This window comes from Nuphar pumila, chromosome 17, assembly GCF_984573655.1.
Source record: "Nuphar pumila chromosome 17, dmNupPumi1.hap1.1, whole genome shotgun sequence".
NCBI classification, from domain to species: Eukaryota; Viridiplantae; Streptophyta; class Magnoliopsida; order Nymphaeales; family Nymphaeaceae; genus Nuphar; species Nuphar pumila.
The window spans coordinates 32,168,744-32,184,292 of NC_143265.1; the positions used below are offsets into that span (position 1 = coordinate 32,168,744).

The 15,549-nt window shown below is 38.7% G+C and overlaps 1 protein-coding gene across 2 annotated transcripts in view; it reads right to left on the bottom strand.

Annotated features, from left to right (window-relative positions):
* LOC149811867 (FAD-dependent oxidoreductase family protein) overlaps positions 1-15,549 on the bottom strand; it is a 138,139-nt gene that overhangs the window by 83,523 nt on the left and 39,067 nt on the right. For both annotated transcript variants that reach the window (XM_089992724.1, XM_089992725.1), the window contains exons 2-6: positions 10,694-10,843; positions 10,108-10,322; positions 9,947-10,017; positions 9,678-9,840; positions 2,055-2,244 (exon numbers count right to left, since the gene is read on the bottom strand). In XM_089992724.1, coding sequence (XP_089848850.1) covers positions 2,055-2,244; positions 9,678-9,840; positions 9,947-10,017; positions 10,108-10,322; positions 10,694-10,843 — 789 coding nt within the window. The remainder of the gene's footprint in view (positions 1-2,054; positions 2,245-9,677; positions 9,841-9,946; positions 10,018-10,107; positions 10,323-10,693; positions 10,844-15,549) is intronic.

The window sequence follows — 15,549 nt, forward strand, 5'->3', positions numbered from 1 at the left end:
TTCAAAAGCATCAAATCTGTGTTGTGACAACAAGAGCTCTATCTATATTACAAGCAATCGGATATTCCACGAACGCACCAAGCATATAGAAATGGACTGTCATTATGTACGAAAGGAATTTTTGCGCGGCACCATTAATCTTCCCTATGTTGCTTCAGAATATTAGTTGGCCGATTTCTTCACCAAGCCTCTCGCTACTCCTAGATTTAATTTTCTCTTAAGCAAACTTTCGGTTATCCAACCATAAGTTTGAGGGAGTGTTAAAATATATAATATCATATAATATCGCATATGTAAGCTCATAGGCATGTAATCTCATGTAATATTTTCCTTTATTTCTAGTTAGTCTTTGGTTTATTTATTTCTAGTTGAAACATAACTAGAACTAGCTAAACTCACCCCTTTTAGGACTCATTTAGGCTTCACCTTTTTGACTAGTCAAAAAGGAACTTTTTGACCAAGTCAAAAAGGTGCAGCTTCAAGGGAGCCGTTAGAGTCCCAACGGCTCTAATAGAGTCGTTGGGAGTCCAACGACTCCCTTGAGGCTCCTCTCCTTCTCTCTATAAATATGGGGACTATTCCCCTTCTATAGTATGCTTGTTGTGTGGAATTTAATCCCAATCTTAGAAATTTATTTTTTCAAGTATTTTGAATACCTCTTTTTGGGTATTGTGTTTGTTCTTGTTTTGAAGCTCTCTTTATGAACCTTTATGGTTCTTGTGATTCCTTTGTGAGAACTTGTTGAGAAACACTCTTGTTGTGGATTGCCCTTTCTTACACACTCAACCAGTCAATTTCAACATACACCCTCTATGGTGCATATGAGTGTTATGTGGATTGTCAGATATATCAAGAATTCTATAACCAAAAGACTATTTCTATCATCTTTTTTTTTAGATTTAATTGCTTATACTGATGCGAATTGTGGAGGTAATCCTAATGATAAAGTCTCAACTATTGGTTTGTGTGTGTTTTTAGGGGGCTATCTCATATCTTGGTGTAAGAAGCAACAAAAGATCTCTTTGTCATCTATCGAAACTGAATATCGAACAATGGCAATGACAACTATGAAAATTATTTGGTTATAGAGTCTTATCAAAGATATGGGCTTAGTCATCTCTAGTCCTTCAAAAATGTGTTGCGACAACAAGAGTGTTACTTATATTGCAAGCAACCACTCCTTCCACAAATGAACCAAGCACAGGCAGATTTTTTCACTAAGGCCTTACCTTCGCCTCATTTTTAATATCTTCTTGGCAAACTTTCGGTGATCACACCATAAGGTTGAAGAGAAGTGTTAAATTATATGTATCTTTGTTCATATATACATATTTTGTTTCGTCTAAACTGAAATACCCATCAGGAGTATTGATGGGTATTTCAGTCATTTCCTATATGTAATAGGTGTTAGCCTAGTAGAGGCTGAGTTTTTTTTATTTCTTACTTTATTTCTTATTTTTATTTGTTGTTTTCATATGATTGTTGGGGCAGCAGCCCAACTAGCTATTGGGCTGCTCCCAACAGTCATAAATATGAGTGTTGGGGGTTAGCCCAACAGCTAGTTGGGCTGCCCCCATTACCTCTTGGGGGTATTAGGCTGTCATCATTTTACCTTTTGGCTGTATTAGGCGGCCCCATTATCTATTGGCTGTATTATAAATAGAGGCTTCCCCATTTGTATCTTTTAATGCTTTCTAAGCATTTTCATAAGTGAAGATCTATATTTTTTTGTGTTGTGTGTGCCCTTTGTGGCTTTTGTGTGCACATTGTGTGCCTTGGTGATTGTTCATGATTGAATGTTGTATTGTCCCATAGTCGACTATTGCTTGCGTAATCTCTTTTGTTTATTGTAATCCCTTTGTGGATTTGCCATTTGTATTTCCACTTGTTTCATTACAAAAACAACCTGCCAACATTTATTATTTGAATAATTTTCTTCTCCATCACTTAGTTAAGAAAACCAGCTGACAAGCTTAATGCCCATTAATTATGCCAATACTATGTAAATCAAGATCACAATCTTCTATGAAAGAGAATAACCTCCAAGCGTATACCTAAAAGTAAGTTCCCCACAGCATCAGTGCTAGCTGTCATTGAAATTGACAAGTTCTCTCCATGTTCAGGAATTCCTGAAGCAGAAGAATCGGGTGATTGAGAAGCATTCAGATTATCAACATACCCCACATCCATTATACCATGTCTCAGTTGAAATTTCTGGAAGTTCTCTAATGAAAGCAGATAACCCTGGAATAGCAAAAAAATCACTGTTTAATTATATTTAAAAATAAAATGCATTTAGGATTGAACTTCCCTTATTATAAGACTAATCAAATATTAGTTCAACATATAGAACACAATGGCACAAAATGATTCATAAAGAAAAAAATATTCAACTTAGAAAACCAATAGAAGTCATAGGTGAAAATGACACAAGAATGACTTGGGAACATACTGTAATCAAAATACAAAAAGAATACAAGTGGGTGGTCTTACGGGCATACAAGAACACAAAAACATATACAATCAAGACCACTTATGGGTCACTACAAGAGCACGACCACACAAGCCACGTAGGGGCTAAAACACAAGTAAAAAATATAAGAATATTATTAAGACAATGTTTGTAAACTGTTAAGATTAGTCGACCTTTTGAGGTTTCAAGTATTATTTATTCTTAAAGGTGGTTATTTGATATTTTATATATAATGAGGGACCCGTATGTAATTTTTCCTTTTTGGCTGAGCTTTATTTAAACTAGAGGTGATTAGCCCTAAATGATATAACGAGTTACATTCTTTCTCAACTGATCTCTCTCTCTCTCTCTCTCTCTCTCTCTCTCTCTCTCTCTCTCTCTCTCTCCTGTGTACCCCATTAAAGCTTTTCACATAGTATCAGAGCAGCAGGTCTTGGGAGCGTGAGCACGTGTTCTGTCAGCACCAAAGGTGTGCATCACGTGCTGTCTGCACCAAAGCTCGAGTAAAGGAAAAAGCTGCGAGTATTTTGGTTTTTTTTTTAAGAGTTGCATAGATCTGATAACAGATCTGATGTCTGACAAGTGTCATGACACAGATCTGTAATCAGATCTAAAGGCCACGATAATTTTTTTTGTCAACAAGATCGAGTATCGGCAACTATGGGTGATGTGCAAAAGCCAAAAAAATTCTTTTCTGATTATGAGTCTAAGTGGAAGTGAAGAAAAATTATACTGCTCAGTCGTAGATCTGGATATTCAAGAATCTGGATGTCGAAAAAAAAAATATTTGTGTTATCTGGGGTTGCTATGAATCCTGTGGTATGGGGAGGGTTTTTTTTTACTGATCTGATGCTGCCGTGATTTCTGTTTCGTGGAAAATATCTTATCTGGGATGTGCTTATCACAGATCATGGATTTAATGACCATTTGTTCTGTTTTGGTCGTGGACCTAGATGGCATGTTTGAAGTGGTTCTGGCTATTTCAGATCTGTTTTCAGATCTGCTGTCGTGACTCATCACCGTTTTTGCTGTGTGTTGAACCTAGTGTGGTTGTGAAATATTCAGATTCGAACTCTTAGTGATCTAAAGAGGGAATCTGATTGTTGTTTGTTTTGTGAATCTGGGATAAGTTTTCTTTTGTCATTTATTGCAGCAGTATTATCGGCTAGTGTTTTTTTATTATGGGTGAAGCTTCAAAACTCGATTCCAAGAATGAGACTATTGGGGAATATAAGGCATTTGCAAATCTCTTCTCATATGGCTCTTCTGTGAAATTGAATGAAACAAACTATGTCAGGTGGTCCAGAACTTTTACGATGTCGGTATCTGGACATCGTAGAAAACACATATTATTCTAAACTGAATCAGATGATAAAGTGGGAAAATATATCACTTGAGATGAAGATAATGACATTGTTATGTCATGGATCATGAATATTTTCGAACCCCATACTAAGATGATCTAATTTACTATAATACAGCTAAACAGATGTGGGACAATATTCGAGATACGTACTCTCAAGAGACTAATGTGAGTCGTATCCTGCAAGTTGAACAAGAGATATATAATTTGCAGCAGGGAAATCAAACATTGGCCTAGTACTATGCCTCCGTCAAAGCAACATTTGAAAGACTTAATGCTCACAGGCCTCTTTGTTGTTCGAAGCAAAAGGATCATCAAGAATAGACTATGGTTGCTCGGTTTCTCACAGGCTTATCTTTAGAATTCTCTGTTGCTAAAGTCCAAATGTTGACTGGATCTGATATACCTACACTTGCTTATGCATACAATCGCTTGAGTAGACTTGTTTTTTCTCTTCCACAATCACATCCTATATCTCAGACATCTGCTCTAGCTGTCTCATCGGGTTATGGATGTGGAAATACTCAAAATATTAGAAGACGAGGTCGTGGAAGAGGTATGGGAGGTAGAGGTAGACTTCAATGTACTTTCTGTGGAAAATCAGGACACTTAGAAGATCATTGTTGGGATAAACATGGACGGTCAGCCTTCTCTTCATCAAAGCCTAATGTTCCAAAAGCTAATGTTACAACACTAAAGGTAGCAAATGCAAATGAAACTACTTCTGCCAACGACTGTATCACTCTTAGTCGAGCAGAATATGATGAACTGATAGCCCCTCGGCCTTCAAGCTCCTCTTCTCTTTTAGCTGGTGTAGCCTACTCAACAGGGGATCATCTTCATAAAAATGATAGTAAGTGGATTATTGACTTTGGTGCCTCCAGACATTTGTCTGAAAATTCTAATTTCTTTTCAAATCTAAAGGATATTACTGCTCATCGGGGAGTCTCATTAGCAGATGGGAGTTCTTCTCCTATTGTTGGTCAGGGAAATATTTCTATAGTGTCTTCTTTGCAGTTGAAAAATGTCTTTTTCCTCAGAGTTTACTATCAGTGAGTTGTCTTACAAAAGAGCTAAATTGTAGAGTGATATTTGATCCTGTGGGTTGTCATTTTCAGGATTTGCGGACGGGAAAGAAGATTGGTGGAGGCTATGAAGAAAATGGAGTCTACTACCTGCATCATCCAATGGGGGGCATTTATGCTGCTGTAGGTTAGGAGAAAGAACCTCAATATCGGGTTCAAGGGACAAAATAAAGCACACGGAGTTTTTTATCCTTACAGTCTCCCCAAGACCAGAACTCTAAGTTCCTCATTCTCCAGATGAGAGATCCCAGAACGTATATTACACTGTTCTTATTCATTATCTTTTTATTAAGAGCCAATTATTGAGTTTTGCAATTCAGCATGCAAAAACAAGGCAAAAGCTCGCATCTACCCCTACGAGAACCATCACAGGACTCCAGCCCGTGGAAACACATCGAACAATGCAATGTAGTGCAATAAAATTTCATTTGCAAATCAACATGAAAAGTTAATTACATAGGCTTGCACATCGGTATGTAACCATAAGCTCGCAAATCAGCATGCGCAGCTCTTCACGGTCTACCACTTGTGGCAATAATAGAACACCGCAATTAAAACCATAATATAAATGTGATTTTTGCGATGCATTTAAACAATTAAAGAAAGAGCAATCAAAGCTCAAGGCTCTCCAGGCATGTGATGATTCATTTAGACCATCGATGCATTGAATGCAAAAATCATAACAATATGCAATTTATGCAATGATACCAACATGATTCCAAATGCACATTCATCCAAACCAATTTAACAATGTGCATGAGTTACCACAGTCATATGCATGTGTTCACCATCCATGTGCAAGTGTTTTCATGTAATCACTTAACACACATGCATTCATCCATAATTCATAAGTACATAAGAACATGTATGCATGATTGTACATGCCAAACACACATCGATTTCATGTATGCACATGTACTTGAAGCCAATTTATAAATGCATGATAACTAAACATGTTCTATAAATGTAGGCACATGAAACTTTTCATATGTTAACATCCACACACATGAATATAACCCGGATCTAGAAATTGAAATTTCAGGACTGCACAAATTCATATCATGTATGCACCCGTACCAAAGCAATAACATATTAACAAAAATCAAATATTTCTCATGTTACAAATTCTATAACACAAACACCGATGCCCCGGTAGCTTTAAACCAGTCATGCATACGACATTTAAGTTTAAGTTTTCTATCAGTTTTATTGTCATTACGCACAATTTAACCACCCAAGTACCCGCATCGGGTATTCAACCCAAATTGCCCATTAGGCAGGGTTTCCCAAACCACACCATTTGTAGTTCATCCACTCCATTCTTGGTTCTATTTCAGTATAATATGCATTTGAACATCAGAAGTTATGGCCCTTAATATGCACTTGAATCATCAATTTACTAAGCCGCTAAATACGCATTTGAGCATCGTCTTATCATGCAACTAACTATGCATTGGAAAACCAGAGAATTTTACAGTTTAATATACACATGACCATAAGAGAATATGCATATCCGTAAGTGAAGTCCTATCACGGTTCCTGTTAACGCAATTCAGAAACATACAGGTATTCGTATACTGGTTGTACAGAATTACAAAAGGACCACAATACCATTTTTCCGAAACCAACACTTTTCAGAAATAAAAACTTGCATGCATGTAGTTCTCTATCCTACCCCTGGTAATCAAACTCTGTATCTAACATGCTGCTCAAAACTCAGAATACGTAATTTAGTGTTCTGGATCAGTCTAACTTGTACCTATTGGTCATTGAGTGTAGTATAGCGTATTAAACGGTAGTACATCAAATCTCACCGCAAGATTTTCAGGTAGCAATTTCAGGAAATCTAATACGCACTAAAGATTTTTCTCTTTTATAGTTTAGTTTAGTCTCCAGATTTAACAACTTGAAAACTCAAACTTACTAACTTACTAGTCAACTGAAAATACTTATTAGACACTCAAGGCATGCAAAAATTTATAAGAACAAGGCTAACAGTCAATGTTATGTGTTAATTCAATATGGCATTAATGCCCAAGGTAAAAGAGCAATGCTGACAACAGCCTACTATGCGTGAAAGTCCAACACACAATGTCTCCAAGTTGCATGGACAAGCCATATGCGCCATAACAGAACAATAACATCGTACATGTAAACAATATGTCAATATACAAATTGAACGCAGATCAAGAAAACGCAGGTTAGGGTAAAGTTTGATATATCTATTCCAAGAAAAACCACAGACTTCATTTCTATTTAATTCAGTAGAGATTCTGGTTTAAGGCCTATCAAAATCTAATCAACGAAATGGGTACATGAATAAGCAAAGAATCAGTTTTGTATATACAATTCTCAAAAACCTATCCAAAAACATCGATTCACATAGAACCAACACTACGTGTGAATCATCTCAAATCAATCGATGACTAGCATGAACCAACAACTCAGGAAACTATAACAAAATTATTACCCAAATAAAATCCAAGATTCTGTAGCAAATAACGTTGAAACTGAGCATCACGCTAACACAAAAATTTTAATTGAACCAAAAAACCGATTCTTTTATATGGTTTAACACCCCCCACTTGAACCCAAAATAAACAGATTTCTTTCTCCTCTTTCCTTTCCCCAACGTGACACTGTTTTTTTTTTTTTGGGGTCCATAGCAGCCGAAACCCCTAAATCTGCCGATTTGGGGTTTATGGCAGCCATTAAAACCTTTCCCATGATTTGGGGATTTACAACACCCCACACCTCAAGCTCAAACCCACGACACACCATAGAAGAAAAACAACAGTAATATCCTACTATCGGAAATCCAAAATCCATAACTCCCTTCATAATAACAATCCGAAACCCCAAAACCTCCTCTAGGTGATTTGGATTCTACAACCAACCTCCTGTACCGGAGTGCGTATACCCAAATCGCAAAGGACAGTTTAGCGACACAGATACCCATTTTCAGGATTTCGAAATCCCCAATTCTAAGATTTGGAACTTCCGACATCGAAAGCCCAAAATCCCCCTTTTCATTGAGGGATTCTCGATCGCCCCCACACAGCATGCTCGACATACGGTACACCCGAAGAAGAAAATCGTAATGGGGAGGAGGTGCAGCGCAGCCGCCGGGAGGAGTGAAGGAGGTAAACACAAACAATAAGTATATATATATATATAAAAACTTTAACAAAGACAAACAATAAGTATATATATATATATATATATATATATATAAACTTTAACAAAGACAAACAGGAAGCCATAAACAAGTTCATGCATTAGATTTGCCTACCTAAAGAAATAATATGTTGATTATTCTAGATTATGGATACATTTTCAATTGAGGACAACATTATCCAGTTGATCTCTATGTGTTCCTTTTGTGGGAAGCCCACTTCTCACTGTGTTTCCCAAATTGATTCGCCCTTCTTTACTTAGTGTTTCCCTCTTACTTCTTGTGGTTTCCCACTCACTTCCCGCACGGTTCCTATATTTTTCATATTAAAAAAAAAATCTATAAAAATCTTGCATGTTCATTTATATTGTTTAATACTCGTTTTCATGTTGTTTCCTACTCACTTCTGCTCCCACTTCATATTGCTTCCTATTGTGTTTCCTTTTTCATTTCTCATGCACCTCCGTAATCTCTTCACAATTGTATCTCGCTTCTCACTTTATACTACTTTATAACAACTGCATCCTTGCTTCCGCTCCACGTATTGCTTCTCATATTCGTTTCATTTCTTGATAACTATGGATTCAACATACATTCTCCAACTATATGTCAAAAAACAAAGTGAAATATTTGAATAGTAAAAGGGAAGAAAAATGAATCTTTGACTTGTTTTTCTCCAATTGTGGGAAGAGGTTTGAGATAACTGAAAAACACAAAAATCGCCTTTAAGAATTAAAGGTGAGAGACATGATTTCTTTATCCTAAATATTAGATTGTGAAACGTAAGAAATATGGTGTCTTTTCCTTGATTTTGATTCTTGATTTTATGCATATGGGGGGAAAACTCCTTTTATGTTATCAGGTTTGTGAGCAATCATCCACAGACAACCTTTATCCTTTGTTGGGGTTGGTTGAAGCAAAATGACCCTAGGCATCTGTAGGGTCAAAAATATTATGGACGACCTAGTCATCAACTAGTTGCGTAGTCATTCACCAGTTATGATCAACTAAGAGAGTCTCAACCAGTTGACCAGTCACCTGACTCGACTTGTGTGTGTGTGGGGGGGGGGGGGGGGGGCATGTGTGGGTGGGTGTTGAATTTCTTGCTCAACAGTCTACATTTGAGCAGTTTTTGATTTGACAAAAAAAGATGCATGTGTCGAATGGCTTCTCAACAGTCTAAAATATGATCAGTTTTCTATTTGATTATGTGATGACCCAATTTCATATATGCAGATGGCCGAGAAAATTAAGAAATTATTAGATGCTGAAGTTACTCCCATCAGAAACATGTAAAGTCTGAATAGAGTAATAGACACATTTGCCACAGAGTAAAATGAATTTCTCACTATGACCAATAGTAGTGTAACCATGAAGCAAGCTGCACCTATTCACAGGAATGCGGACACAAACTTGTCCACTGTATTGGACCTTACCCAATTAATGAAGTGCCAGAAGAAAATCATGCAAGAATACTACGAAAAATGAAACTTGTACTTTGCTTCTTCATTAAAAAGTTCAACCTTATAAGTTTATTCTTGTATATTGACTATGAAACAAGCACATAGTTTAGGAGCGCACCTTTCTAGGTATCACAGGGACAACAAGTGACATTTCTAATCTCTTGAAAAGGTTTTGGATTAAGGACCCGCTCCAAGCACCAGTTGCCACTACAAGAGCCTTGTTACAATACACTATATTCTTGGAAGTTTGTATAGCCAAAACCTCATCACCATAATTAGACCTAGATAGCATGACAACATAATCAGTGAAAAGAAACCACTAGAATAAGAAAAATGAAAATTAAAAGAGAACAAATACATATATTTTCACCCCTGATTGGAGCACACCTTGCTAAGGAAACTACTGGATCATGATAGAATTCCTGATATCTACCATGCAAACCAAAGGACCTATTCCCCTGCATTAACGCAGAACATCAAAAGTCAGTGCGCTTTTCAGGCTTCTTTCTGTGAAAGCAACAGAAAGGACAACATATTTTTTAGCGCACCTTCTCAATGAAGGCAACAGCAAGTCGAGCATCCATCTGGCAATCATCTGGGACAAAAGCAGCACCCCAATCCCTTCCAACTTCAAGAGAAGGTTCCTTCGAAACCAAAGTGCTAGCAGACAAGTATTCTGCTGTCAACCCAGCTTCAGAGAGCGCCTTTACCCTACCTACCAGCATTGCTGATTCTTCCGGAGTTTTACCAATTAACAAGCTTCCTATTAATAAAAATCAGATACCAAGAATTTCATGATTCTATTTGTATCAAGTGCACATGATTATAAATGTTATATATTAATTTCAAAAAGGAAAAAACATATTTAGAAGCAAGACATAGTATAATGCCCTTAGATTTTCTAAGGGCATTAACAAATCCAAAAGAGAAAAGTGAACCCCATAATTGAAAAGCAATATATAACTTATCGCAGAGAAACCATTGCAATTTATAGGAAAAGTAAAAAATAAATCTATTTGCTTATACAAGAATATAACAAATCAGAACATGAATATCATATACACAATATTCCAACCAAAATTGCTAAAAGACAGTAGGATAATTCTAAAGATAGTCAACAAGTACAGTTCTTACCTGTTTTCTTCCATCCTAACTCTTGCAAAGGGTCCATGCCCTGACATCGTATCTCATCTGCCAATTCTTCCCATAGTTCTTTGCTTCTCTTGTAGAGATCCCATGTTTCGCTCCCAGGGATTTTGTGTGCCATCCATATGTAACCTTGGCCTAATGGTGGCAAGTAAATATTTAGAAATAAATATAATTTTCAAACTGACAAGAAGGAACTAACAGGAAGAATGATCATCATTCAATATTATCAGTGCAAACTAGACTCTTCTCCATTTCTTGAAATTCACCAAATGTACAGTATGCTTGATGGAAACAAAAACTTTTAGCAGATGCACAGCATCTGCAGTAAACATCACGTGCATAGGTACTTGATGCAGGGCAGGCCCAGAACAATGATGCATCACAGACCCAGGCATCACAGACCCAACAGCACGCAGACGTTGTTTTGGGTCCGGGTCCGGACCCGAGACCCGGATCCAAACTGAAGCCCTTTAAATAAGCTGCCTAGGGTTTCGTGAGAAGATGGAGAATTTTCAGAAAGCACAGCCACAGTTTTCCTTTCTTCAGCAGTTTTCTTTTCCTTATTTTTTTATTGTTTTCCTTTACAGTCTGACGCCTATTGCTGTTATACCCTTTTTGTTTATTGCTTCCTTTCCAATCACTGTCAGTCATTCTCATATTAGTTAAATGGTTTCTTTTTTCCCTATAAGCATTGTCAGTCTTTTAATAACACGTTACTCAGGCCCATTGATCTGAGTTTTTCGATTCACTGTGTGATTGAGTTACGGCGTGCTGAACCACCGTGCATTGGGTAATCAGCATCAATGATAACCCCCCCCCCTCGGCGTAGCTGCGTCGACTCCCTTACTGCATCAAGGCGGGTCGGTGTGGTACCCATTAACGTGTTTGTTTTCGTTGCATCAAATGGTATCAGAGCACCGGGCATCCTCCGTCGCCGGCAGCATGCCACAGAACGTGAGGGACGATCCGGCGAAGAGAAAGGAGCAGGACACCGGCAGCGACAGTCAAATGTCACGAATGATGGAGATGATGACCTGAATGGATGAAAATATGTTGCGCGTCAGCCGGGACGTGGCCAGCTTATCGAAGCGGATGGATGGGATTGAGGCACGGTTGGGAGCACTGGAGTCCAAGGTAGACGCACATGAGGTGAGATTGAACCAGTTAGGCTCACGCGTGAACAACTCCAATGGTGTTGCCACCGTCGATCCAGCCTCGTCAACACTCCAGTTCGCGGCGCGTCGGGAAGACGTTGGAGAGACTCTGCACAGGGATGCAGGAGGCAGCAATGTTCATCCGGTACAACCTCTCCAACTGGACCCTGTTACAACTGTGGATCGCCCAGTTCTTGGCTCTCTCCCACCGAATCAGCAAGGGGTGACAGCACCTCAGTCGTGGCAGCGAGTTCCTGCCACGGCATCACAGGCTGGGCTCGAACTGCAGGACCACAGCGTTACGCTGGGTCTTACCCCAGGCCAGGGATCATGGCCTCGCGCTGGGGGAGCCCGCACCACAAGGGGGGTCGGACCTGCAGGGTCTCAGCGTCCCCCTGAGCACTGCAGGGAACCCGGGTTCCTCTGTCCGACCCGGGAAGGCTGTGACCTTCCCCCTTGAGACCCCGTGTGGGAGCCGTAAGGCGGCAGACCCACGAGTGGTAGCAAGGGGGCCGTGTGGACAGGTCTGGACCCGAGAAGGTCCAGACCCGAGTTCGTGGAAATAGGACTCGAGCCCCGAACAAGGAACCATCCTTTGGGCCCCCGAGAGCGGGACCATCAGCAATTGTTTCAACCAATCAGTGAACAAAAATAACGTTTTGCAACTGTTGCTGAATTGGCTGCAACATTACTCTCAGTCCTCCTCTACTTGAGATGGTGCAAGAAGCGGCAGGTCTTCCATGATAATATATCAAGCAGAAAAATGGTGATCTTGAAATCATCAGTCATGCAGTCTCTTACCTTTAAGGCTTTCCTCAAGAAGCCAATAAAGCTATCAAGCAAGGCCATTATCGGACCCGAAACAAATGACTTAGAGGAGTGGAATCGAGATCCTGAAAGCTTTCATCAAGAGCAGGATCTGTTGCAGAAAACTGAAAAGCTTAGGCCTTGTGTTGAAGCTTTGTTCATTACGTTATTTGAAAATCATAGTAATCTTCTGGGCCCTTTTGTGGTTTCCACTCTTCATGTAGCAATGATTGGATTCTCAGCAATAGAACCTGAAATACTGACTGCCTTGTTTCTCAAGGAAGCTGCCTATGCTTCTGCCGGACATACATATCACGAACTGTCAAAATATCACAGCTTCAAGACTTGGTATGAAGGGGCTTTGTCTCTTGAACTCTCAAATAATCATCCTAATCAGCAAATTACACATCTAAAAGTTGCATGGATTTTTGGAAAATGGGTTTTAGAGATCAAAGGCGGCTTAAGGAAACCAGTGTGGTATGCTTTGATTATCTTGCTCCAGGATAACGATCTAGGAGTTAAACTTGCAATAATTTGGTCGCTATATTCTCTTATTGATGATTATAATTGTTACGAACTAGGTCCTTCTGATTGTTTCCCAATGTGTTGGAGTTTGTGTTTCAAGTTGTTTGGAGCAGTGCAAATGTTTGAATCGAAGGTGGTAGTTTCAAACTTGGTATCATTGATCGTTGAACATCTTGATGATAGAATCATTCCATTTGCAAATGAGCTGGCTAAGTTTTTTCAGATATTATGGGGTGAATCAGCTGATGAACTCTTTTTTCTGGAGGACAGTATGCAACTATGGGGAGCCACAGTGATTCAAGCACCTTCAATGGCACTGCAGCTACTAGATCTCTTTACATACCTTGTGGCGATTATGGGAAGGAGTTTTGATCACTTACAAGTTGCAACGAATATCACTGAGTGCTACATTATCTTAGGAGGAATGTACTTTTTAAATGTTCATGCCCAAAACTTGGCCAAACTTTTAGATGGAATTGTGAACAGTGTGGTGACAATAAGTCGTCGAAGCCGACTTCTTCCCAACCCGGGGAGAATGATGCAGGGCAGACCCAGAACAATGATGCAAAACAGGCCCAGGCATCACAGACCCAACAGCACGCAGACGTTGTTTCGGGTCCAGGTCCGGACCCGAGACCCAGATCCAAACTGAAGCCCTTTAAAAAAGCTGCCTAGGGTTTCATGAGAAGATGGAGAATTTTCAGAAAGAACAGCCACAGTTTTCTTTTCTTCAGCAGTTTTCTTTTCCTTATTTTTTTATTGTTTTCCTTTACAGTCTGACGCCTATTGCTGTTATACCTTTTTTGTTTATTGCTTCCTTTCCAATCACTGTCAGTCATTCTCATATTAGTTAAATGGTTTCTTTTTTCCCTATAAGCATTGTCAGTCTTTTAATAACACGTTACTCAGGCCCATTGATCTGAGTTTTTCGATTCACTGTGTGATTGAGTTACGGCGTGCTGAACCACCGTGCATAAGGTAATCAGCATCAACGATAACACCCCCCTCAGCGTAGCTGCGTCGACTCCCTTACTGCATCAAGGCGGGTCGGCGTTGTACCCATTAACGTGAAGCTGTGGTCTGTTTTCGCTGCACCAGTACTGCAGATTTCAATTTCATACTCTTAGATTTTATTACACGAAACCTGGTGAGTCAAACAATTGATGCACAGTTACAACCAACATGAAGGGTGTAACTTTCAGAATTACAAGTGATTAAAATAGAACTTCTTGGAAACCAATTACTTCATCAAAATTAAAAACATCAAATTCAAACTCTAATAATCAACATAAGTGATATCAAACTGAAACAAGGATAATCACTATCAGGTAGAAAGACATTGATTTTTTTATCAAAACGACATTAATGGCCTAACCCGATTTTTGGGTTATTTCTTTCCCTGCATAACATCCAGCAGAACCACTAGAATACAACTTCTGGACCAGCTTAACACAAGTATAACAGCCAAGTCTAGGTTAGTCCTTACAACCTCAGTTTAGAAGTTAATTCACATAAACTGTTTCTTAAACAAATCAGAATTTCATCAGGGCATAAGACAACGTTGAAAACAGTTTTAACCAACCTAATGACGTAAAATAGAATTTTGATATGACAACAACTCTGGCAGCCTTGAAGCAGTTATACTATGCAACAATAACAGGGCTGACGAAATATCAATCAACGCTACCATGTATCATAACAGAAAAATCGGCTCTAAAAGTAGTTTTAATTTGTCCGGCCAAAGGAGGTAAGTGCATGGTCGAACTAGACCAGATCTGCACGTGAAAAGTCCCTGGCACCTCTACAACAGATCAGCATGTGCAAGAACACAGTGGATCTACCCAGGACAGCGAGCCTAAGCTCGACAGTTTGGCACCAGATCTGCCTGCTAGAGTCTTGGCAGAACTGGTTCAGTCTGCATATATATACATATATGTATTGCAGATCGGGTAAGGATCTGCATACATATACATATATGTATGCTCGCGATCAGCACACTTGTTTGCCTGACAGATCTAAAAATAGTAGGAACAAGAATTTACTTTTCAGCTGTATGGGTAAGTACCACTTAACCAATCTAAACATATATGTATATATATGTTTAGAATTACATGATAAAAATTCAAAACTGCATATGCGTCTAAATCTGAATATGCATTCTAGAAAAAAAAAATTGATACATGATAAACCGAAATTGTATATGTATTAAAACTGTATATACATATACATATATACTCGAAATCAAGTATTTCAAGGTATATATATATATATATATATATATATATTGGAATAAGAGAAACAGGTTTCCCCCTTTCTTTACTTCTATATTTTTTTTCCACCAAAAACATTGCATAA